Source organism: Rhinichthys klamathensis, unplaced genomic scaffold, assembly GCF_029890125.1.
Source record: "Rhinichthys klamathensis goyatoka isolate OS25496 unplaced genomic scaffold, OSU_Roscu_1.1 h1tg000578l_1, whole genome shotgun sequence".
NCBI lineage: Eukaryota > Metazoa > Chordata > Actinopteri > Cypriniformes > Leuciscidae > Rhinichthys > Rhinichthys klamathensis.
Window position 1 is genome coordinate 668,406 of NW_026607042.1, and position 25,913 is coordinate 694,318.

The 25,913-nt window shown below is 41.2% G+C and overlaps 1 protein-coding gene across 2 annotated transcripts in view; it reads left to right on the forward strand.

Annotated features, from left to right (window-relative positions):
* The window catches only part of ip6k1 (inositol hexakisphosphate kinase 1), a 58,949-nt gene that overhangs the window by 23,066 nt on the left and 9,970 nt on the right, over positions 1–25,913 (forward strand). For both annotated transcript variants that reach the window (XM_056239982.1, XM_056239981.1), the window contains exons 3-5: positions 16,107–16,311; positions 17,391–17,572; positions 22,015–22,190. In XM_056239982.1, the coding sequence (XP_056095957.1) occupies positions 16,107–16,311; positions 17,391–17,572; positions 22,015–22,190 (563 nt within the window). The remainder of the gene's footprint in view (positions 1–16,106; positions 16,312–17,390; positions 17,573–22,014; positions 22,191–25,913) is intronic.

Genomic DNA, 25,913 nt, shown 5'->3' on the forward strand with positions numbered 1-25,913 from the left:
TCTAACCCCATACCAGCCATTATGTTAAGACAGTGTCTTAAGATCTATTATGAGCCACTAGAACATTTCGGCTTTGTGGATGCTAGAGCTGGGTTGACAATATGGATTTTAACCCCCTGGGGTAGGTGGTCGCGCCGGCGATACCAGCGCGCTTTTTTTCTTATCAGTGCAAAAGAGACTCAAAATACTCTGTGGATTTTGATCTTACATATAAGTGTTGTACATCCTTCGATCCTGTTAAGTGTCTATTTTTTTGTTTATACTAACAATAAAAACAAAGTGTTACTCAGTCACACAGGCACGAGAGAGATATATTTATGTAGCTTGAATTCTCTTCTTTTAAATGAAGTAATTTATATAAAAAACAAATATTCTCTGTTTATGTAATCTGAATGAAAAGAGAGAGATGTCAGTCGTTCTCAGTTCAGCTCATTATCTGCTAATGTGAACATGCCCACGAAGACGTGCGCTATTCAAACGCAAATGATCTGAGGCAAATGATCTAATAATTATAACAACTGAACTCACACCTGTAAGTGTTCAGGACTCGCTACCGTATTCTGTAACTGAACTCACACCTGTAAATGTTCAGGACTCGCTACCGTATTCTGTAACTGAACTCACACCTGTAAGTGTTCAGGACTCGCTACCGTATTCTGTAACTGAACTCACACCTGTAAGTGTTCAGGACTCACACTACCGTATTCTGTAACTGAACTCACACCTGTAAATGTTCAGGACTCGCTACCGTATTCTGTAACTGAACTCACACCTGTAAGTGTTCAGGACTCGCTACCGTATACTGTAACTGAACTCACACCTGTAAGTGTTCAGGACTCGCTACCGTATTCTGTAACTGAACTCACACCTGTAAATGTTCAGGACTCGCTACCGTATTCTGTAACTGAACTCACACCTGTAAGTGTTCAGGACTCGCTACCGTATTCTGTAACTGAACTCACACCTGTAAGTGTTCAGGACTCGCTACCGTATTCTGTAACTGAACTCACACCTATAAGTGTTCAGGACTCGCTACCGTATACTGTAACTGAAATCACACCTGTAAGTGTTCAGGACTCGCTACCGTATACTGTAACTGAACTCACACCTGTAAATGTTCAGGACTCGCTACCGTATTCTGTAACTGAACTCACACCTATAAGTGTTCAGGACTCGCTACCGTATTCTGTAACTGAACTCACACCTGTAAGTGTTCAGGACTCGCTACCGTATTCTGTAACTGAACTCACACCTATAAGTGTTCAGAACTCGCTACCGTATTCTGTAACTGAACTCACACCTGTAAATGTTCAGGACTCGCTACCGTATTCTGTAACTGAACTCACACCTATAAGTGTTCAGGACTCGCTACCGTATACTGTAACTGAACTCACACCAAAAGTGTTCAGGACTCACTACCACATTCTGTAACTGAACTCACACCTGTAAATGTTCAGGACTCGCTACCGTATTCTGTAACTGAACTCACACCTATAAGTGTTCAGGACTCGCTACCGTATTCTGTAACTGAACTCACACCTGTGAGTGTTCAGGACTCGCTACCGTATACTGTAACTGAACTCACACCTGTAAATGTTCAGGACTCGCTACTGTATTCTGTAACTGAACTCACACCTGTAAGTGTTCAGGACTTGCTACCGTATACTGTAACTGAACTCACACCTGTAAGTGTTCAGGACTCACTACCGTATTCTGTAACTGAACTCACACCTGTAAATATTCATGACGCGGTACCGTATTCTGTAACTGAACTCACACCTGTAAGTGTTCAGGACTCGCTACCGTATTCTGTAACTGAACTCACACCTGTAAATGTTCAGGACGCGGTACCGTATTCTGTAACTGAACTCACACCTGTAAATGTTCAGGACTCGCTACCGTATTCTGTAACTGAACTCACACCTGTAAGTGTTCAGGACTCACACAACCGTATTCTGTAACTGAACTCACACCTGTAAGTGTTCAGGACTCACACTACCGTATTCTGTAACTGAACTCACACCTGTAAATGTTCATGACGCGGTACCGTATTCTGTAACTGAACTCACACCTGTAAGTGTTCAGGACTCGCTACCGTATTCTGTAACTGAACTCACACCTGTAAATGTTCAGGACTCGCTACCGTATTCTGTAACTGAACTCACACCTGTAAGTGTTCAGGACTCGCTACCGTATTCTGTAACTGAACTCACACTTGTAAATGTTCAGGACGCGGTACCGTATTCTGTAACTGAACTCACACCTGTAAATTCAGGACTCGCTACCGTATTCTGTAACTGAACTCACACCTGTAAGTGTTCAGGACTCACACAACCGTATTCTGTAACTGAACTCACACCTGTAAGTGTTCAGGACTCGCTACCGTATTCTGTAACTGAACTCACACCTGTAAGTGTTCAGGATTCACAACCGCATTCTGTAACTGAACTCACACCTGTAAGTGTTCAGGACTCACACAACCGTATTCTGTAACTGAACTCACACCTGTAAGTGTTCAGGACTCACAACCGTATTCTGTAACTGAACTCACACCTGTAAGTGTTCAGGACTCACAACCGCATTCTGTAACTGAACTCACACCTGTAAGTGTTCAGGACTCACAACCGCATTCTGTATCTGAACTCACACCTGTAAGTGTTCAGGACTCACAACCGTATTCTGTAACTGAACTCACACCTGTAAGTGTTCAGGACTCACAACCGCATTCTGTAACTGAACTCACACCTTTAAGTGTTCAGGACTCGCTACCGTATTCTGTAACTGAACTCACACCTGTAAGTGTTCAGGACTCGCTACCGTATTCTGTAACTGAACTCACACCTGTAAGTGTTCAGGACTCACAACCGTATTCTGTAACTGAACTCACACCTGTAAGTGTTCAGGACTCGCTACCGTATTCTGTAACTGAACTCACACCTGTAAATGTTCAGGACTCGCTACCGTATTCTGTAACTGAACTCACACCTGTAAGTGTTCAGGACTCGCTACCGTATTCTGTAACTGAACTCACACTTGTAAATGTTCAGGACGCGGTACCGTATTCTGTAACTGAACTCACACCTGTAAATTCAGGACTCGCTACCGTATTCTGTAACTGAACTCACACCTGTAAGTGTTCAGGACTCACACAACCGTATTCTGTAACTGAACTCACACCTGTAAGTGTTCAGGACTCGCTACCGTATTCTGTAACTGAACTCACACCTGTAAGTGTTCAGGATTCACAACCGCATTCTGTAACTGAACTCACACCTGTAAGTGTTCAGGACTCGCTACCGTATTCTGTAACTGAACTCACACCTGTAAATGTTCAGGACTCGCTACCGTACTCTGTAACTGAACTCACACCTGTAAGTGTTCAGGACTCGCTACCGTATTCTGTAACTGAACTCACACCTGTAAGTGTTCAGGACTCGCTACCGTATTCTGTAACTGAACTCACACCTGTAAGTGTTCAGGATTCACAACCGCATTCTGTAACTGAACTCACACCTGTAAGTGTTCAGGACTCGCTACCGTATTCTGTAACTGAACTCACACCTGTAAATGTTCAGGACTCGCTACCGTACTCTGTAACTGAACTCACACCTGTAAATGTTCAGGACTCGCTACCATATTCTGTAACTGAACTCACACCTGTAAGTGTTCAGGACTCGCTACCGTATTCTGTAACTGAACTCACACCTGTAAGTGTTCAGGACTCATACAACCGTATTCTCGGAAACCTGCACTGTGTGAACGGTGAAAACCGTGCCTATTGCGAGTACAGCCTAACATTGGTTTTGCTGTTTCACAGAGCCAAGATATCCTGTTGTTGTGATGTTAGCTCTAGTAACAGGACAGTTTTGACTGCCATCGTTTGTCTGGAGGTGCTGTGCTGCTGCTGACTAACAACCAACTCTTGCTTCTTTATACTCCTGTGTACCCTTGTGGAAAAATAGTATACTTAAGCACAATTTATTCGTATATACTTCAGTCAAAGCGCCTTTAAAACACCTCTCCTATCTTTTTGAATGGGGAAACATCAAATTCTCAAAAACTGTTCACCATGCTTACGATTAAATTTCATATTTGAAATCACCAATGAAATCTGACAACACCTGTCTCATAAATTATTTTTCTAAATGCTCGAATCATGACAGAAAACGACATTTTTCAGGCTGGATCAAGCTAATGCGGGGTGAAAGTGCGCGTCTGACTGTTTCTATAGGAGCCAGAGCTTCTAACGGCAGCTGCAGTGACGCAATGACTTTACCAATTGGTTCTTATTTAGATGTCAGGACTTATTATTGAGCGTTGCATTTTCCCCCATTCAAAACAATACGAGTGACGCGTCTTGTGTTATTCTATAGTCTTTAACTTTAGTATAACTAAATATATTTGTGGCACACTATAAATTGGTATACAAAGTCTGTTAAATTGGAACAACTAATTTTGTACTAAATGCATTTTAGTTGTCCAAAAGCAGTGCTGAAGTTCAACTAAAGTTGTATTTAATATACTTGTTTGTGCTAAAGTGGAACTATTCCAAGTATACTTAAGTACACTTTAAATATACTCTTGTGTTTAAGTTTTGAAATGCAGAATTTACTCAGCATAAACTTCTACATTTATTTAAATGTATTTTTGGTGACATTACAATTGCAATTAAATTACACAGTAAGAGTGTTGAACATACATTAATATTACATTGTGCTTCCAATAGGCTACAATAAAGTAAACTTTATAAATAATGGCACAGCTTTAGAAAAAGTACTTAAAGTGTTTAGCAAAAGAACAGCAAAACCGATTGTTGGTGAGTGACACTTTAAATAACTTGCACTTTAGTTGAACTTCAGCACTGTTTCTCGATTACTAAAGTACATTTTGTACAAAATTAGTTGTTCCAATTTAGCAGACTTAAAGTTCATCAATTTACTATACCAACAGTACAATTGCAGGGTATTGACATCAAGAACATAAATATGTACATGTATTTGTAGTATACTTAGCATACAATAAAATAAATGTATTTAAAATACATTTTAGTATTTTTATTTTAATGTACTGTATGTTAATTTTTTGTTCTTGTTGTTCGTTTGTCAAGAACAAAACTTGTTGTTGCTTTATTTTCACCAAGCATGAATTTGCTTCTGCTCTGATAAAGAGACATCCATTCTTGCATTGTGTGTTTGAGCATTTAGGGGGAGGAGGATCCTGCATCTTTAAACCGTCAGACTTCTCATTTCCTGTTTTGTCATCCGTATGCTCCTGTGGTCTGTATCACGTACAGCTCTGTGACTCTCAGTGTCTGTTCTCACTTGTTCAGTGTAACAGCTGTTTGCTGTCAGATGGTGTACAGAACCTGGTCTGAGAACTGTCATGAGGGGCAGCTTATGGGCGTACTTATGGCAATACTGTGAGACAGTGGAAAATGGTCAAAAAAGTAGTTTTTCATAATAAAATTAGGATTTTCTTTTCCATTTAATTGCACATTTCTTTTAGAAATTGATAGATTTATATAGTTGTAACTCATGCAAACCAAAAATAAGTAGTTCCCTATCATTTAATCCCTATCATTCCCAATCATTTGGCTAACTCATCCTCACTCTCATCACATCAAATAAATAAATAACTGCAATCATATTGTTGATGCTACTATCTACAAAAAATCCCAATAGGGAAATATATTACTGCAATTCCACTGTGGTACAGCGTTGCCATATGGAAACATGGATATTTTCTCAATTTACAGTAAAATATGTTAGACAAAGCTGATTTGTGAATAAAAATATCTAATTTACTTATCAAAGATGCTGCAAAAAATCCCCCTTGAGAAGAGATGTTTAGAAATGAGGTTAATAGAGCACCTCAACGGGTGTCTTCAGTGTGAGGGTGATAGAGGGAAAGAGTTCTGGAGGGACATTCCAATGTCATGTGACTTAAACACAGCACATCATTGGCTACCTTAAGGCCTGCCCTTTTAATTTCAATAGTGCAATATATTGTATTTTTTTTCTGAATAACAAGGAAATTGGTAGAAATGAATTGTTGCCATATGGCAACGCCGTACCATAAAGGGTTAAGTAGTGACTCAAACAAGATAATTAATGACATGCACCTGAACAGAATTAACTAATAACAGTAACCATAGAAACAAAGGAGTGGCGGGAATATCAAACAAAGGAACACATGATGTGAATGAAAACTAACTAATAGTCCATGATAACTAAGACAAACTGAACATAACTGTGACAATATGTGTTTGTTTATTGAACATTTGGCACTTACATTTTACTCTGTTCATCATACAAATGGATTGTATCGCTTGGATTGAATCACTGGAGGTGTATTATCAAGTTTGGGTAACTGTATTGGGGAATGGACAATCGACTGAACTAAGACAGGGTGTAAAAACACAAGGCAAACGAAATCAACTAAATGAATAACAGGTGCACATGATCATCAAATCAAAGAGAAACCATGGAAACAAAACTGAAACAAAGTAAACTGAACTAAAACATGACAAATCCACCCAAAACAGAAACTGACACAGATACCCGTAACACGCACTTTGTTATTGTTGTTACACATTGCACATTGTAACCTGTTGTTATTATTTAACTCACGCCTTTTTGGCCACGGAGAGCCTCGAGTTATATTCGCCATACTTCACACACCTGTGTCTTTAACTGCTGCTTAACAATGACTTGCCTGAGGTAAATGTAGCCTAATGCTATGTGGGATATTGTTTACAAGCTGTTATGATGTCTTTCCGCCGAGTGATTACACGAAATATAATAATGTTTCAGTAAGTTGTACTGTATCTTTCAACATACCTTCAGATGTTCATTCATGTTTATTCTGTAACTAGTATTAAAGAGGAAGAGATGATCGCGTTCAGATAATGTAATGTATACTTAACTTAATTGAGTGGAAAAAAGAAGTGCAGATTCCCCAAAAATAAAGCAATGAAAGTGCCTTAGTCAAGTTTTTAATACTCCTGCCAGCACATGAATACACTGCACTGACTCTCACATCTTTTATCATCTGTCCTGTGTTCCCCATCACCAAAACATCTCGCATTCTAGATTCACAGCATACCTTCCACATGAACCCTGCGATGGGGCTAAACGCATGCCATACATCTGTAACATCCACTGACTATTCCAGGCCATGCTAGAGTAACATTGAGGCTTGTTATTTCCCTCATAGAGTCACAGCAGGGGTTATAAATAGGCCTGTCCTTATGATCACATGGCATTGTTTTCAAATGTCAACACAACAGAGTGGGATGAGTGTTATAAATGAAGCTGGCGCAGGGTAGTTTTACTGAAGTTTTAGGGCTTACAAAATCAAATCACCTCTTTAGCTGGCAAACAAATAGATTTACAGAAGGCAACATGTTTTCCACTCATTTCACTATTAACCATTTGTCTTCCAAGCAAAGTGCATATGCGTGTGTGTGTTATTTGTTTAGTCAGATTTGTGTTTGTCTATAATTGTGACCATCAATGCTGAAATCCAGGTCATTTCAAAATAAAACCTTTTCTTACAACATTAGTGTGAAATCAGTTTTATTTTTCCCCAAATTCCATGTTTCCTGGTTTCATTTTTTTCTGGATTTCACTTGAATGGTTTAATTAAACTTTATAATACCTTTTTAACAATTTAATAATTTATTTAAAGTTTTACAATAATAGGGTCCTATGAATTCAAAAATTCAGTGTTGTCTGTTTTAATTCTTCTGGATTTATGATTTAATACAAATTTATTATCAAAAATGGTGGTGATCAAATAAAGGCATAAAATATGAACAATTTACTTCATCTTTTAACATGTCATATTTTATTGTATTTGTAAATCTAGCGAATGTATTTGTTATATTTTCATTTATTAAAAAAATGACAGTTTTTCTAATTCGATTTGACACATTTCTCCAGACTCTCCAGGTCACTGTTCTCAAGACAATTTACACAGCCAACTAAACACACTCTTAACTTCAGCCAAACAGTTTAACTTTACTGCATAATGAAGCACTGTGTTTTATTTATTTATTTATTTATTGGTAATGCATTTATTAAAAGCAAATTCTATCATCAAAACTACCGGTGTGTTCTCTATTGATTTTATAACGTTTTCAGCTCGATATGAAAATACTTGTTTATCTTTCCTGTGATGTGTGTATTATTACACACTAAAGCCACTTTTTCAAAACTCTTCATACAGTCTACATTACCAACATGAATCTTGGCCAACAGTTCATCTTACCTCCAAAACTTCACAATGTGTGGGATAGATGTATGGAATAGATGGATGGATGTGTGGAATAGATGGATGGATGTGTGGAATAGATGGATGGATGTGTGGAATAGATGGATGGATGTGTGGAATAGATGGATGGATGGAATAGATGGATGGATGGAATAGATGGATGGATGTGTGGAATAGATGGATGGATGTGTGGAATAGATGGATGGATGGAATAGATGGATGGATGGAATAGATGGATGGATGTGTGGAATAGATGGATGGATGGAATAGATGGATGGATGTGTGGAATAGATGGATGTGTGGAATAGATGGATGTGTGGAATAGATGGATGTGTGGAATAGATGGATGGATGTGTGGAATAGATGGATGGATGTGTGGAATAGATGGATGGATGTGTGGAATAGATGGATGGATGTGTGGAATAGATGGATGGATGTGTGGAATAGATGGATGGATGTGTGGAATAGATGGATGGATGTGTGGAATAGATGGATGGATGGAATAGATGGATGGATGGAATAGATGGATGGATGTGTGGAATAGATGGATGTGTGGAATAGATGGATGTGTGGAATAGATGGATGGATGTGTGGAATAGATGGATGGATGTGTGGAATAGATGGATGGATGTGTGGAATAGATGGATGGATGTGTGGAATAGATGGATGGATGTGTGGAATAGATGGATGGATGGAATAGATGGATGTGTGGAATAGATGGATGTGTGGAATAGATGGATGGATGTGTGGAATAGATGGATGGATGGAATAGATGGATGTGTGGAATAGATGGATGTGTGGAATAGATGGATGGATGTGTGGAATAGATGGATGGATGGATGGAATAGATGGATGTGTGGAATAGATGGATGGATGTGTGGAATAGATGGATGGATGGAATAGATGGATGTGTGGAATAGATGGATGTGTGGAATAGATGGATGGATGTGTGGAATAGATGGATGGATGGAATAGATGGATGTGTGGAATAGATGGATGTGTGGAATAGATGGATGGATGTGTGGAATAGATGGATGGATGGAATAGATGGATGTGTGGAATAGATGTATGGATGTGTGGAATAGATGGATGGATGGAATAGATGGATGGATGGAATAGATGGATGTGTGGAATAGATGTATGGATGTGTGGAATAGATGTATGGATGTGTGGAATAGATGGATGGATGGAATGGATGGATGTGTGGAATAGATGGATGGATGGATGTGTGGAATAGATGGATGGATGTGTGGAATAGATGGATGGATGTGTGGAATAGATGGATGGATGTGTGGAATAGATGGATGGATGTGTGGAATAGATGGATGGATGTGTGGAATAGATGGATGGATGTGTGGAATAGATGGATGTATGGAATAGATGGATGGATGTGTGGAATAGATGGATGTGTGGAATAGATGGATGGATGTGTGGAATAGATGGATGGATGTGTGGAATAGATGGATGGATGTGTGGAATAGATGGATGGATGTGTGGAATAGATGGATGGATGTGTGGAATAGATGGATGTGTGGAATAGATGGATGGATATGTGGAATAGATGGATGTGTGGAATAGATGGATGGATGTGTGGAATAGATGGATGGATGTGTGGAATAGATGGATGGATGGAATAGATGGATGGATGTGTGGAATAGATGGATGGATGTGTGGAATAGATGGATGGATGTGTGGAATAGATGGATGGATGTGTGGAATAGATGGATGGATGTGTGGAATAGATGGATGGATGTGTGGAATAGATGGATGGATGTGTGGAATAGATGGATGGATGTGTGGAATAGATGGATGGATGTGTGGAATAGATGGATGGATGTGTGGAATAGATGGATGGATGTGTGGAATAGATGGATGGATGGAATAGATGGATGGATGTGTGGAATAGATGGATGGATGGATGGAATAGATGGATGGATGTGTGGAATAGATGGATGTGTGGAATAGATGGATGTGTGGAATAGATGGATGTGTGGAATAGATGGATGTGTGGAATAGATGGATGTGTGGAATAGATGGATGTGTGGAATAAATGGATGGATGTGTGGAATAGATGGATGTGTGGAATAGATGGATGGATGTGTGGAATAGATGGATGGATGTGTGGAATAGATGGATGGATGTGTGGAATAGATGGATGGATGTGTGGAATAGATGGATGGATGTGTGGAATAGATGGATGGATGTGTGGAATAGATGGATGGATGTGTGGAATAGATGGATGGATGGAATAGATGGATGGATGTGTGGAATAGATGGATGTGTGGAATAGATGGATGTGTGGAATAGATGGATGGATGTGTGGAATAGATGGATGGATGTGTGGAATAGATGGATGGATGTGTGGAATAGATGTATGGATGTGTGGAATAGATGGATGGATGGAATAGATGGATGTGTGGAATAGATGTATGGATGTGTGGAATAGATGGATGTGTGGAATAGATGGATGGATGTGTGGAATAGATGGATGGATGGAATAGATGGATGTGTGGAATAGATGGAGGTGTGGAATAGATGTATGGATGTGTGGAATAGATGGATGGATGGAATAGATGGATGTGTGGAATAGATGGATGTGTGGAATAGATGGATGTGTGGAATAGATGGATGTGTGGAATAGATGGATGGATGTGTGGAATAGATGGATGGATGTGTGGAATAGATGGATGTGTGGAATAGATGGATGGATGTGTGGAATAGATGGATGGATGGAATAGATGGATGTGTGGAATAGATGGATGTGTGGAATAGATGTATGGATGTGTGGGATAGATGTATGGAATAGATGGATGGATGTGTGGAATAGATGGATGGATGTGTGGAATAGATGGATGTGTGGAATAGATGGATGTGTGGAATAGATGGATGTGTGGAATAGATGGATGGATGTGTGGAATAGATGTATGGATGTGTGGAATAGATGGATGTGTGGAATAGATGGATGGATGTGTGGAATAGATGGATGGATGTGTGGAATAGATGTATGGATGTGTGGAATAGATGGATGTGTGGAATAGATGGATGGATGTGTGGAATAGATGGATGGATGTGTGGAATAGATGGATGGATGTGTGGAATAGATGGATGGATGTGTGGAATAGATGGATGGATGTGTGGAATAGATGGATGGATGGAATAGATGGATGGATGTGTGGAATAGATGGATGGATGTGTGGAATAGATGGATGGATGTGTGGAATAGATGGATGGATGTGTGGAATAGATGGATGGATGTGTGGAATAGATGTATGGATGTGTGGAATAGATGGATGGATGTGGAATAGATGGATGGATGTGTGGAATAGATGGATGGATGTGTGGAATAGATGGATGGATGTGTGGAATAGATGTATGGATGTGTGGAATAGATGGATGGATGTGTGGAATAGATGGATGTGTGGAATAGATGGATGTGTGGAATAGATGGATGGATGTGTGGAATAGATGGATGGATGTGGAATAGATGGATGGATGTGTGGAATAGATGGATGGATGTGTGGAATAGATGGATGGATGTGTGGAATAGATGTATGGATGTGTGGAATAGATGGATGGATGTGTGGAATAGATGTATGGATGTGTGGAATAGATGGATGGATGTGTGGAATAGATGGATGGATGTGTGGAATAGATGTATGGATGTGTGGAATAGATGGATGTGTGGAATAGATGGATGGATGTGTGGAATAGATGGATGTGTGGAATAGATGGATGTGTGGAATAGATGGATGTGTGGAATAGATGGATGGATGTGTGGAATAGATGGATGTGTGGAATAGATGGATGGATGTGTGGAATAGATGGATGTGTGGAATAGATGGATGTGTGGAATAGATGGATGTGTGGAATAGATGGATGGATGTGTGGAATAGATGTATGGATGTGTGGAATAGATGGATGTGTGGAATAGATGGATGGATGTGTGGAATAGATGGATGGATGTGTGGAATAGATGGATGGATGTGTGGAATAGATGGATGGATGTGTGGAATAGATGGATGTGTGGAATAGATGGATGGATGTGTGGAATAGATGTATGGATGTGTGGAATAGATGGATGTGTGGAATAGATGGATGGATGTGTGGAATAGATGGATGGATGTGTGGAATAGATGGATGGATGTGTGGAATAGATGGATGGATGTGTGGAATAGATGGATGGATGTGTGGAATAGATGTATGGATGTGTGGAATAGATGGATGGATGTGTGGAATAGATGTATGGATGTGTGGAATAGATGGATGGATGTGTGGAATAGATGTATGGATGTGTGGAATAGATGGATGGATGGAATAGATGGATGGATGTGTGGAATAGATGTATGGATGTGTGGAATAGATGGATGGATGTGTGGAATAGATGGATGGATGTGTGGAATAGATGGATGGATGTGTGGAATAGATGGATGGATGGAATAGATGGATGGATGTGTGGAATAGATGTATGGATGTGTGGAATAGATGGATGGATGTGTGGAATAGATGGATGGATGTGTGGAATAGATGTATGGATGTGTGGAATAGATGGATGTGTGGAATAGATGGATGGATGTGTGGAATAGATGGATGTGTGGAATAGATGTATGGATGTGTGGAATAGATGGATGTGTGGAATAGATGTATGGATGTGTGGAATAGATGTATGGATGTGTGGAATAGATGGATGGATGTGTGGAATAGATGGATGGATGTGTGGAATAGATGGATGGATGTGTGGAATAGATGGATATATGGATGTTCTGTACTGTGAGGTTCTAGTTCTCCATCTCTCTGACACTCTTCTTTTCCCATCATTGTGTCTTCCTTGATCCATGTTTCCAAATAATAACATTCTGAAAATCCTGATTTACCAAAAGATGACTGGAAAACGACTATAAATACGACATCTGGGTCGGCTGTCCGGTGAAATTGCAATTAGTTTTGTTTGTAATAATTATTTCATTTAAGACTTTATATTTCAATATAATTGAATATAGTTTGCCATCATTCTGATTTGAATGTGCTTTTATCAGTTTTGAAAGCAGTGTGTTAGCATTTGAATAATGTGCTGAAAATATGTAGTGTTTTGAAGATGGTGAAAGTATGAATGACAAAAGTGTTCATGGATTTTGGAAACTGTGGTCATTGAATGCATTTTGTGTGAAAGCAATGAAAAATGATTCACTGTTTGGTCCACATAGACTTCTGTTTCACTGAGTGTGTGAAGAGTTTTGATAACGCAGCTTCAGTATTGACCGATGCTTATTAGCAATTGAAAAAAACATATGACAAATGACAGTTTGTTTGTTGTGTTTGGAAAAATGGTACATAAATGTTTGTGATTTTTGTCAAATCAATAAAAAGAGCTGCAAACGTTTTAGCCTGATATATACATTTTTTGGTTGGCTGTGTGAACACATTCAAGAACTCTGTACACAAAGCTTTGAGAAAATTATGCATATGATTTGTAATTTGTATGAAATGAATGAAAACTTGCAATCTGTTTAGGACAATTACAAAGTGACATTGCAGAAGACTGTGTTAATGGTTTTGAAAGCAGTGATCTGAGATGGAGAAATGTGTCAAATGGATTGAGAAAACTGAAGTATATTTATATTACTATATTTTTGTGTTATTCTATCCTGGCATTAATTTACTGAAAACTAGCTAACATAGCCACAGTGTGGTTTCAGATAGAGCTGCTGATCTTCCTCTCTTCTTCACTTGCACAACTCAAACATCCCTCCATCTTCTGCTCTCTTTATGGGATGTAGGGTCAGGGAAGTGCTGGTGTCTGTCCCAGCATCTCAGGCCAAACCTCCTGCCTTCCATCACAGAAAACACAAAAGTAATTTCATGTACAAACACCTGCAACCAGAGAAAAGAGCCAGTCAGCGCCAGCACTGGCCGATATAGCAAAAAAAAAGAAGATTTTTCTAAACTTTCAATATATATTTTTCTTTGCTCTTTCTTTCTTTTTTTAAAACAGGTGCCCTGATCTGGATTAAACAGCTGTTGCTATAATGTACATACATTTTTGTTTATTACAAAATCATTACTAGTTAAAGAACTAAAATCAAGACTTAGTGACCATTGATGCTTTCAACTAAATGAACACAAAATATGTAAAAAATCATATGTACTTTTAGGTACCAAAATAAAAATATGAAAATGATTGAAAAAGTGCAATCTTCCTACAAGCAAGTAGTTTGAAGAACAGATGAAGAGCAAAGAAACACATTATAATGACTATAATAATGATCGTTTACTACTGTCTTTTTAAAGCTGATTTACAGCAGTTGAACTCTGTTTGCATCATTGAATCAATATTTTACAGTTTATCCCTGTAAAGCTGCTTTGAAACAATATGTACCGCATAAAGCTTTTTAGAAATAAAGGTGACTTGAATTGACTTTCCGTAAAACAAGAGGCGGGTTTATTAGTTTGCATTTACACTCCAAGACATGATGTAAAGATGTTTGCATACTGACAAACAGTATAAGATTTTTTGTCTCGTCCATTGCTATGGTTATTACGGTCAATCATCACATTTCCCGATTCAGTCCCGCATTCAAATATTGTTTCAATGCAGAAACTTTGCAGTATGTAGCATGAGAAAGAAAACTTCTCTTCCACTAGTTCACTGAGCTCCGCAGCCCTAGTCTGTGTCGTGTGTTGGTCAGACAATGGGATGAAAAGATGCTTACTGTGTTTGTGTTGTTTTAAAGTACGCAGTGTTTTTATCTCATCGCAGATGTCACATCCCAGGTAAGGCACAGTAGCAGCCTCACGTCATGTCTGTCAGTGGCCAGTGTCTGACGGGGACTTCCTGTCTTGTCTGACTGCACTGGATCACTGTCACAGATCAATTGCTTCTGCCTAAACAAAACATCTTGGGAAGCAGCCAGATTATGACCTAATTATGCAAAATATGAAAGGCTGGAGTCTGATCTCGGTGGCTCTTATATCAGCACACACTGACAGACACACACCTGAAGGAGAGCAGGAACACCTGTAAAGCCTGTTAAACAGTTCCTCCTGAATCGCTGACATCACTGAGGGCCATCACTGAGCTAAAGATGAGCTTCACGACTGAGGCATGCTGGGAATATTCATCATACCACATTAACTCACACTCCTTTGAGCTTCTTCAGTACGTTAGCGGTTCTTTGTGTGGCACTTCTGTAAACTCATTCAATATTCAGTCATGCTTATACGTCTGGGCTTTCTCTTTAGTTACTCAGCAAAAGCTTTTTTTCTAAAATCTCTATATCCTTCTTATCCTTAATAAACTATCATCAACAAAGGGGCAAATCTGTGAATGTGTCAGTGCGTGCCGTGGTTTCTGATTGGCTGAACCTGAAGAGCTGTCCGTGTCCACGTGAGAGTGACATCACTGCGTCTACAGCACTTGAGTTCTGTACGCTGTGCCATGCTTGTGTAAATTCGGCTGTCGCTACATGAATTTTTCGGGCCTAAATTTGAAGCTTGTACTTGAATTTGTACAGAATGTAACTATATTTAATAACTGTCCTATATTTGACTGAAGTGTGTACATGAACAATTACATGTTTGGTACCTGCTGAATTATATCAGCAGTAATTGTGTGTTGGTTTGTCATAAAATCGCATGACTGTGGCTTTGGACTTGAATAATAATAATGTGTCCTCTTTTGCTTGTTGTGCATTTCCCCTTAACAGATTAGCAAGTGTTTATTAATGGAGAATCACCTCTGAAACAATCATTTATAATATAATAATTGGAGTCATATGTGTGCTTGCTCTTTACTGTGCTGCTGTCAGTAGTTGACCTGTGAGTGTTGTGTTGTGCAGGCGTGGTGCTGGTGTGTTTCGAGGGCGACTCCGACGGCTACATTAATCTGGTGGCGTACCCGTATGAAGAGAGCGAGGGTCTGGATCATGAGGAGCTGTCGGAGAGAGATCAGCCTCGCCGGAAACACTCTCGCCGTAGCCTGCACCGCTCCAGCAGCGAGATTAAGGAGGACCGGCCCGCACACGACAGCGACGGCACCGACAGGTGAGCCGCCGACATATCATACAACACTGCACACTGCACACAGCTTCAGGGATGAGATATAATCTACCTATAATACAGCTTTCTGGAGTTTACAACCTGAGACGTATGACATTTCAGGAATCCATGGGGGAAATTGCTGGGTTTTCAAGCACATTTAAATATATTTGATTCATGTATGGATGCATGTGGATCATCCAACAGACGCTCTCTGTGTGTGTGGAACATCCAGGTAACACTCGCCTGGAGCCACACCTGATACCGGCTGGCTGAGAACTTCTAACCATGCATGGATGCGTTAATGTGATGATCAAATCACAAAGGCTCAGATTTAATAATATACATATATAGTCTGATGTTTTACATGTTTCAGAGTGTTCTTAACATGCATCTTGAAGCATCTCGGTTCACAGTAAACACGCTGAAAACACAAAGCCACCTTTAATGAGAATGGTTTATGAGTCTGTTGTGAAATGAGTAGCTTTAAGGTCTCTCTGTGGGTTTCCACACAAAATAGAAAGAAATGAAGACACTCATAAATATAGTATTGTAATTTTACTGTTCTGTAAATAAAACTATTATTATTGTATAGTCATTGATATCCTTTAAATTTAGCCAATATTTCTTCATGACATATATTTATTTTGTCAATTTTTCTCTGATTAAAAGTTTATTTTAGTCATGAAAAAAAACATATATTTAAAAAAAAGTGGAAATTGCAGTAAATATTTAAACATTTTATCATTTAATTTAAACATTTTAACATTCATTATGAATTAGGGATGTTATAATGAGGACATTTTCATACCAGTACGAACCTATATCATGGCACCGGCATCATGTTTCCAATGTGATTAGTTGTGACAATTTAAATTTCACTTTTTATTTTGAACAGTTGAAATTGGAAACGAGATCTCTGTGTAATAACACTGTTCTTCCTATCAAGTAGATCTGTGTTAATCAACAAACTTGCCAAGCAAACATTCCCATGTAAAATATATTCATTCTAAGAGTTTGCAGTCACAAAACATTCTCAAGTGTCCTGCTTGCATTGCATTGTGGGTAACAGTGTGTGTGTGCAGTCTGCAGGAGTTGAAGAGTCCTCTTCTGGATCTCCATATGCATTCGGATGTGCCGTTCCAGATGCTGGACAGCAACAGTGGCCTGAGCTCAGAGAAGATCAGCCACAACCCCTGGAGTCTGCGCTGCCACCGACAGCAGCTCAGCCGCATGCGCTCCGAGTCCAAGGACAGGAGGCTCTACAGTATCCTCACACTAAACACAGTTTACACTAACAAGCAGGATTGTTCACTGTTGTACTTTCTTCACAAGCGGTCCATTCGTAGGAAATATGAAGTTAGGAATAATGAAAGGCCTCTCTTTCAGTTAATGTAAAACTGCTCTTTACAGTGAGGTGTTCTGAACTTTACTTTAAAGTAGGACCTCTATGAATCATGAACCTATTTATCTATCAGTGTAAATCATGTTCTAATTCTCTACAGCTTGTTTGCCTTCATTCATTCCTTCATTCATTTCATTATATTTTAAATTAGCACTTTATAAATAAGGTAAAAATGTATCTGCTCAAGTCAAGTCACCTTCATTTATTCGGAGCTTTTAACAATATGGACTGTTTCAAAGCAGCTTTACAGTGATAATAGGAAATGACAGTAACAGAGATTGTTTTGGCTTCACAGCAGCTCTAGAATAAAGTTATTGTCCAGCTAAAGTTAGTTTTGATTGATTCACTTCTGTTGCAAAGATCATTAGTTATTAACTTAGGGGCCGCTAACACGACACCGCTCTAACAGAAAACCCTTAACAGAACACAAGGGCTCGAGAACACAAACCATGAAATAGGTTCCAAGGTGCAAGCCTTGAAGGAAAAAAAGAATTATATATATATATATATATATATATTTTTTTTTTTTTTAATCTCTGCGAAAGCTTTGAAAACGCAAACCTGTGAAAACGCTGACGGCGTGCACATGCGTATGACGTGTTTAGTCTATAGGTATGCGCGTTTGACTATATATGTGCGCAGGCGTGTAGTCTTTCTTTACAAACTGACCTCAACAAATTACTTGTCTGGCCTTAAACATTTATAATACAGAATTATTTATCGCTTCCGTGTAACCATGTGAGACGGAATTATTTTGGCAATGATTATCTGTGCAGAGGTAAAGGGAAGGAGGCCTTCACAGGGAGAGACTAGTGACACTTCAGGACTGCGTTGTCGTCGCGTCCAGACGCAGGTCCTTCATCAGATCTGGAGTGTGTGTGGGTGTGTGTGTCCAGACGCAGGTCCTTCATCAGATCTGGATACGGCCTGGATCCGGCGGACTGCGGTAAACCTCGGGATAAACAGAGAGACTAATATTAGCGTAGATGCCATTCTTCTTATGATGTAACGAGTACATCAGGATTTAAGGGAAGTGTTCCCGGTTCCGGCTGACCTAATCTATGCAGCCTAACATTGAATTATAGAAGTCTATAGTGTATTATGTGTATGCTAGGCCAAAGAGATGTGTTTTTAGTCTAGCTTTGAACTGATAGAGTATGTCTGCTTCCCGGACAATGTTAGGAAGATTGTTCCAGAGTTTTGGTGCTAAATAGGAAAAGGATCTACCGCCTGCAGTCGATTTTGATTATCAACTGGCCAGCATTTTGAGATCGCAATAGACGTGAAGGACTATAAAGCGTTAAAGGGGTCATATAATGGTGCATGCACTTTTACAAGTTGATTGTACTGAAATGTGTGTTGGCAGTGTCTGTACACAACCATCATATAATGATAAAAATCCATCCAGTGGTTTTGTTTTAATCTCCTTATATGTTTTCCCCTGCCTCAAATCGAGCCGTTCGACCGTGTGACGTCACACGCTCGGAAGCCCCTCCCACGATTGTTGATTGACTGGAGCGTCTCAACACAGACCCGCCCTCGCTCATGAGAGAGCTGTCAATCATAGTCTGCGCGGCGCGGACCGGCGCGGTCATTGTTGATATGCTGGAGCTCTGTCTATGAGCAGAATGGCGTCTAAGCGATTGTGGTGTTCTGTTCTTGGGTGTAATAACGAACACAGCAGTCATTTTAATGTTCCTAAATCCGAACCGCTGAAGACGCAGTGGCTGAGTTTGTTTTCGAAGGGAATATTCCCCACGAGCAACGTCAATGCGTTCATGTTTGCGCGAATCATTTCTCACCAGACTGCTTTATAGACGAGGATCAGTATAAAGCTGGATTTGCTAAGAAGCTGCTCATGAAAAATGGATCGGTAGCTGCTACCAGATATTCGTGTTCCTGCTGAACCTCCAGAAGAACGGAAGTGAGTGTAACGTTTTATTAAACTTTATATTAATATATTAATCTTTGCAAATCGCTAGCTGCACGCTTCACAATGAATGCGTCTAAGGTTTACACTCAGGGTACATTACGGCATGTTTTCTATGTATGACGTTCTCAATATAATTCATAATCCCACGTTTATACTGAACAACGCGTTATGGTTATTGTGTTATTGAGTTACAAATGGTGTACGCCAGAGCCGGCTCTGGTGTACGCATAGAACAGAGGGGCGGAGTCAGCAAAGCTCATGATCATTTAAATTCATATGCACTGAAACGGCGCGCTGAAAACAGAGCTGTTTTTGACCAGGTAAAATAAGTGTTTTCTTACAATACTAATGAGAATTTTTAATTAAAGTATATTACAAACTTTTAATTTAGACCCTAAAGAATCATATTAGCTTGTACAAAAATGGCATTATATGACCCCTTTAAGAGCTCGCTCAAGTACTGGGGAGCTAAACCATTTAGTGCTTTGAAAGTAATCAGCAATATTTTAAAATGTATACAATGTTTAATAGGCAGCCAATGCAGTGTTGACAGAACCGGGCTAATATGGTCATACTTCCTGGTTCTGGTAATAACTCGAGCTGCTGCGTTTTGGACCAGCTGTAGTTTGTTTATTAAGCGTGCAGGGCAACCACCCAGTAGAGCATTACAATAATCTAGTCTTGAGGTCATGAACGCATGAACTAACTGTTCTGCATTTGTCATTGAGAGCATATGGCGTAATTTAGATATATTTTCCAAGATGGAAGAATGCGGTTTTACAGAGACTAGACACGTGACTTTCAAATGAAAGATTGGTATCAAAGAGCACACCCAGGTTCCTAACCGACGACGAAGACTTAACAGAGCAGCCATCAAGTGTTAGACAGTATTCTGGGTTATTACGTGAGGAAGTTTTTGGTCCAATAATTAGAAACTCTGGGTTTTTTTTTTCAGAATTTAGTAGTAGGAAATTACTAGTCATCCTATTTTTGATATCAGCTATGCATTCCGTTAATTTTGTGAATTGGTAAGTTTCGTCTGGGCGTGAAGAAATATACAGCTGAGTATCATCAGCATAACAGTGAAAACTAATGCCATGTTTCCTAATGATATCTCCTAATGGTAGCATGTACAGAGTGAACAGCAGCGGTCCTAGTACTGAGCCTTGTGGTACGCCATACTGAACTTGTGATCGATAAGACATCTCTTCATTTACTGCTACAAACTGATAATGGTCAGATAAGTATGATTCAAACCACGCTAATGCAATTCCACTAATGACAACATCATTTTCGAGTCTATTTAAAAGAATGTTGTGGTCAATAGTATCAAATGCAGTTTAAACATTGGAAACATTGGAGCCGCTTGGAAACATTTTAGACTTTATTTTGTGTCTGATCTCCCCTATTGATGCCCATGAAGGAAACTATTGACTCCCCTGTTGACTACTGTACCGCCACACCAAGAGACAGGAACAAGTCTGTCTCTGGCTTTATTCACAAATATTAATCGCGAATTAATGTCAAAATTATTTCTATGTAAACTGTTGCATTCAATTCAATGAACATGAAACTCCATGCATCAACACTAAAAATCATTTTGCGATTAGCAGTCGCTGTTCTGTTGTCATGCTTCCTTGAGGTGCATTGTCTATGACTGTGCTATCATTATCTCCCCCCATGACATGACAAAGGCAAACATTATCCCAAAAAGGTTAATCTTCTGCTGTGCGCATATCAAAGAAAAGGAGGAAAATAGCTTTCTGCCACGGCCCTCTTCATTTCCTCAAGCTGAGCTGTAGGAAGCAGATGCTCATCTCTTTCTGACACTCATTTGAAATGCTCCAGAAATCATCATTAATCACCAGTGATTCAGATCGGGTGCTAAGAGGAGAGAACTAGTCTCTGAGAGAGGCAGAATATTGTTAAAGGAAGGATCGAAAAACACACTGTTCTTCTAGATGGCTTTGACCAGTGATACGACTGAAAGTCTGGCCTACGAGGTTATTAGATCTGCCACAATCCAGACTTTTCCTTCTGTAGTTTAATTCACAAAAAGGTTTCACAGACTAATTATAATAGTTAGTAATCCACGACTAGCGTCTATCTACTAACAGTGAAGAAATATGATGTAGCTTTTCAGTACCAATGCTGTTTTATTAATGAAAGTCACGAGGCAGCCTTGACATCAAAGTTCTCTGCTCCTGAATGTTTGTGAGCATGTGCATTCAGTCAATAGTGATTAAACTGAAACTAGCTGTGCCTTAAACCGTTTTAACACACATTCCAGCCAATCAGAATGGAGTATTCAGACGGTGTGATGCGTGTGTGTGTTTCCCCCGTTACGCTCCTTGACCTGAGCCTCCTCCAGAGTTCCTGCTGCTGGAGAACGTGGTCCATCACTTCAGCTTCCCCTGCATCCTGGACCTGAAAATGGGCACTCGGCAGCACGGGGACGACGCCTCCGAGGAGAAGGCCGCCCGCCAGATGAAGAAGTGCGAGCAGAGCACGTCTGCCACGCTAGGAGTGCGTGTGTGTGGCATGCAGGTGCGTACGGCTCTGACCCGAGACACGGGTCACATTAGGAGTGTGTGTGTGTGGCATGCAGGTGCGTACGGCTCTGACCCGACACACGGGTCACATTAGGAGTGTGTGTGTGTGGCACACGGGTCACATTAGGAGTGTGTGTGTGTGTGTGACACACGGGTCACATTAGGAGTGTGTGTGTGTGTGTGGCACACGGGTCACATTAGGAGTGCGTGTGTGTGGCATGCAGGTGCGTACGGCTCTGACCCGACACACGTGTCACATTAGGAGTGTGTGTGTGTGTGTGTGGCATGCAGGTGCGTACGGCTCTGACCCGACACACGGGTCACATTAGGAGTGTGTGTGTGTGGCATGCAGGTGCGTACGGCTCTGACCCGACACACGTGTCACATTAGGAGTGTGTGTGTGTGGCATGCAGGTGCGTACGGCTCTTACCCGACACACGTGTCACATTAGGAGTAGGGCTGCAACGATTAGTCGACGTTGTCGACAACGTCGACAATAAAAATTTGTCGACAAATATCTTTGTTGTCGAGTAGTCGTTTGATCTCACGTGACCTAATGTAAGGGCCTGCAATCCCGCGATTTGACCGCTACGGCGCTGTAGCGCTAGAGTGTAGTGCAGCCCTTACAAATGCTATTGCGGTAGAAGAAAACACAGCGCGAATTATGACAGTGCAAACGAATCCGAACTAGCAAGGTTTAGGTTTGGGAAAGTTTCACAAAACTTCAAATCAAGAATGCTGTCGTGTTCAATACATGCAAGGCGGAACTTGCTTTTCACGGGAGCACAACATGCACGTGTGCAAGAGGAAACATCCCGGCAAAAGAGGAGCCGGTGAGAAGTGAGTGTTCTCCAGCTGGAGCTTACTAACCAGCGGTAAATCTCTCTTTATTAGAGAAAGCAATACTACTAATAATAGTAATAATATTATCAATAGTAATATAATTACAGTAATGTGATGACTTATTTTGCATAGAATAAAGCTTGATCGAGCTTAGGAGTCAGGGCTGTTTTTATTATTGTAACACTATTAGTATATTAGGTATTATTATAGTCTTATCACTTGCCTGTATTTTGTTCAATAATCATGAAGACTTACAAAACGAGATGTTATATCCTTCCTATGATATAGGAAGAATATCATGGCAGTTACTTTATCATACTATAAATTAAAAGGTGAATGAGAACATCTCTGTCAGCTCAATTGTCATGTAAAAAAAGATTGTAATTTTATTCTTATAATAATTGTTTGCAGATTAATATTTTACCATTCTTTGTGTCCTGAAGTAAATGTCCCTTTTTCTGTTTCAGTTCTAAGAAAAGCAGTGGGCCTATTAAACAATGCTTAGAGAGCATTTGTGTGTGATTTGAGTTGGACCGAAATCTGAAAACTTAAAGAGAATGACCTGTTTATTTGGCTCAAAGTTCATTAAAACAACTATTTCAAAAGCTGAAGTGATTTTATTTTTTTATATTATAGTTAGAATATGTATAACTCAATGTTTTAACTAATTGGAAAAGCTGAATAATCGTTCCAAACTTACTGATTAGCCTGCGGAATAATCGACGATTAGTCGATTAATCGTTCTAATAATCGTTAGATTAATCGATTATCAAAATAATCGTTTGTTGCAGCCCTGATTAGGAGTGTGTGTGTGTGGCATGCAGGTGCGTACGGCTCTGACCCAACACACGGGTCACATTAGGAGTGTGTGTGTGTGGCATGCAGGTGCGTACGGCTCTGACCCAACACACGGGTCACATTAGGAGTGTGTGTGTGTGTGGCATGCAGGTGCGTACGGCTCTGACCCGACACACGGGTCACATTAGGAGTGTGTGTGTGTGGCATGCAGGTGCGTACGGCTCTGACCCGACACACGTGTCACATTAGGAGTGTGTGTGTGTGTGGCATGCAGGTGCGTACGGCTCTGACCCGACACACGTGTCACATTAGGAGTGTGTGTGTGTGGCATGCAGGTGCGTACGGCTCTGACCCGACACACGGGTCACATTAGGAGTGTGTGTGTGTGGCATGCAGGTGCGTACGGCTCTGACCCGACACACGGGTCACATTAGGAGTGTGTGTGTGTGGCACACGGGTCACATTAGGAGTGTGTGTGTGTGTGTGACACACGGGTCACATTAGGAGTGTGTGTGTGTGTGTGTGGCACACGGGTCATATTAGGAGTGTGTGTGTGTGTGGCATGCAGGTGCGTACGGCTCTGACCCGACACACGTGTCACATTAGGAGTGTGTGTGTGTGTGTGGCATGCAGGTGCGTACGGCTCTGACCCGACACACGGGTCACATTAGGAGTGTGTGTGTGTGGCATGCAGGTGCGTACGGCTCTGACCCGACACACGTGTCACATTAGGAGTGTGTGTGTGTGGCATGCAGGTGCGTACGGCTCTTACCCGACACACGTGTCACATTAGGAGTGTGTGTGTGTGGCATGCAGGTGCGTACGGCTCTGACCCAACACACGGGTCACATTAGGAGTGTGTGTGTGTGGCATGCAGGTGCGTACGGCTCTGACCCAACACACGGGTCACATTAGGAGTGTGTGTGTGTGTGGCATGCAGGTGCGTACGGCTCTGACCCGACACACGGGTCACATTAGGAGTGTGTGTGTGTGGCATGCAGGTGCGTACGGCTCTGACCCGACACACGTGTCACATTAGGAGTGTGTGTGTGTGTGGCATGCAGGTGCGTACGGCTCTGACCCGACACACGGGTCACATTAGGAGTGTGTGTGTGTGGCATGCAGGTGCGTACGGCTCTGACCCGACACACGTGTCACATTAGGAGTGTGTGTGTGTGGCATGCAGGTGCGTACGGCTCTGACCCGACACACGTGTCACATTAGGAGTGTGTGTGTGTGGCATGCAGGTGCGTACGGCTCTGACCCAACACACGGGTCACATTAGGAGTGCGTGTGTGTGGCATGCAGGTGCGTACGGCTCTGACCCGACACACGTGTCACATTAGGAGTGTGTGTGTGTGGCATGCAGGTGCGTACGGCTCTGACCCAACACACGGGTCACATTAGGAGTGTGTGTGTGTGGCATGCAGGTGCGTACGGCTCTGACCCGACACACGTGTCACATTAGGAGTGTGTGTGTGTGGCATGCAGGTGCGTACGGCTCTGACCCAACACACGGGTCACATTAGGAGTGTGTGTGTGTGGCATGCAGGTGCGTACGGCTCTGACCCGACACACGTGTCACATTAGGAGTGTGTGTGTGTGGCATGCAGGTGCGTACGGCTCTGACCCGACACACGGGTCACATTAGGAGTGTGTGTGTGTGGCACACGGGTCACATTAGGAGTGTGTGTGTGTGTGTGACACACGGGTCACATTAGGAGTGTGTGTGTGTGTGTGGCACACGGGTCATATTAGGAGTGTGTGTGTGTGTGGCATGCAGGTGCGTACGGCTCTGACCCGACACACGTGTCACATTAGGAGTGTGTGTGTGTGTGGCATGCAGGTGCGTACGGCTCTGACCCGACACACGGGTCACATTAGGAGTGTGTGTGTGTGGCATGCAGGTGCGTACGGCTCTGACCCGACACACGTGTCACATTAGGAGTGTGTGTGTGTGGCATGCAGGTGCGTACGGCTCTTACCCGACACACGTGTCACATTAGGAGTGTGTGTGTGTGGCATGCAGGTGCGTACGGCTCTGACCCAACACACGGGTCACATTAGGAGTGTGTGT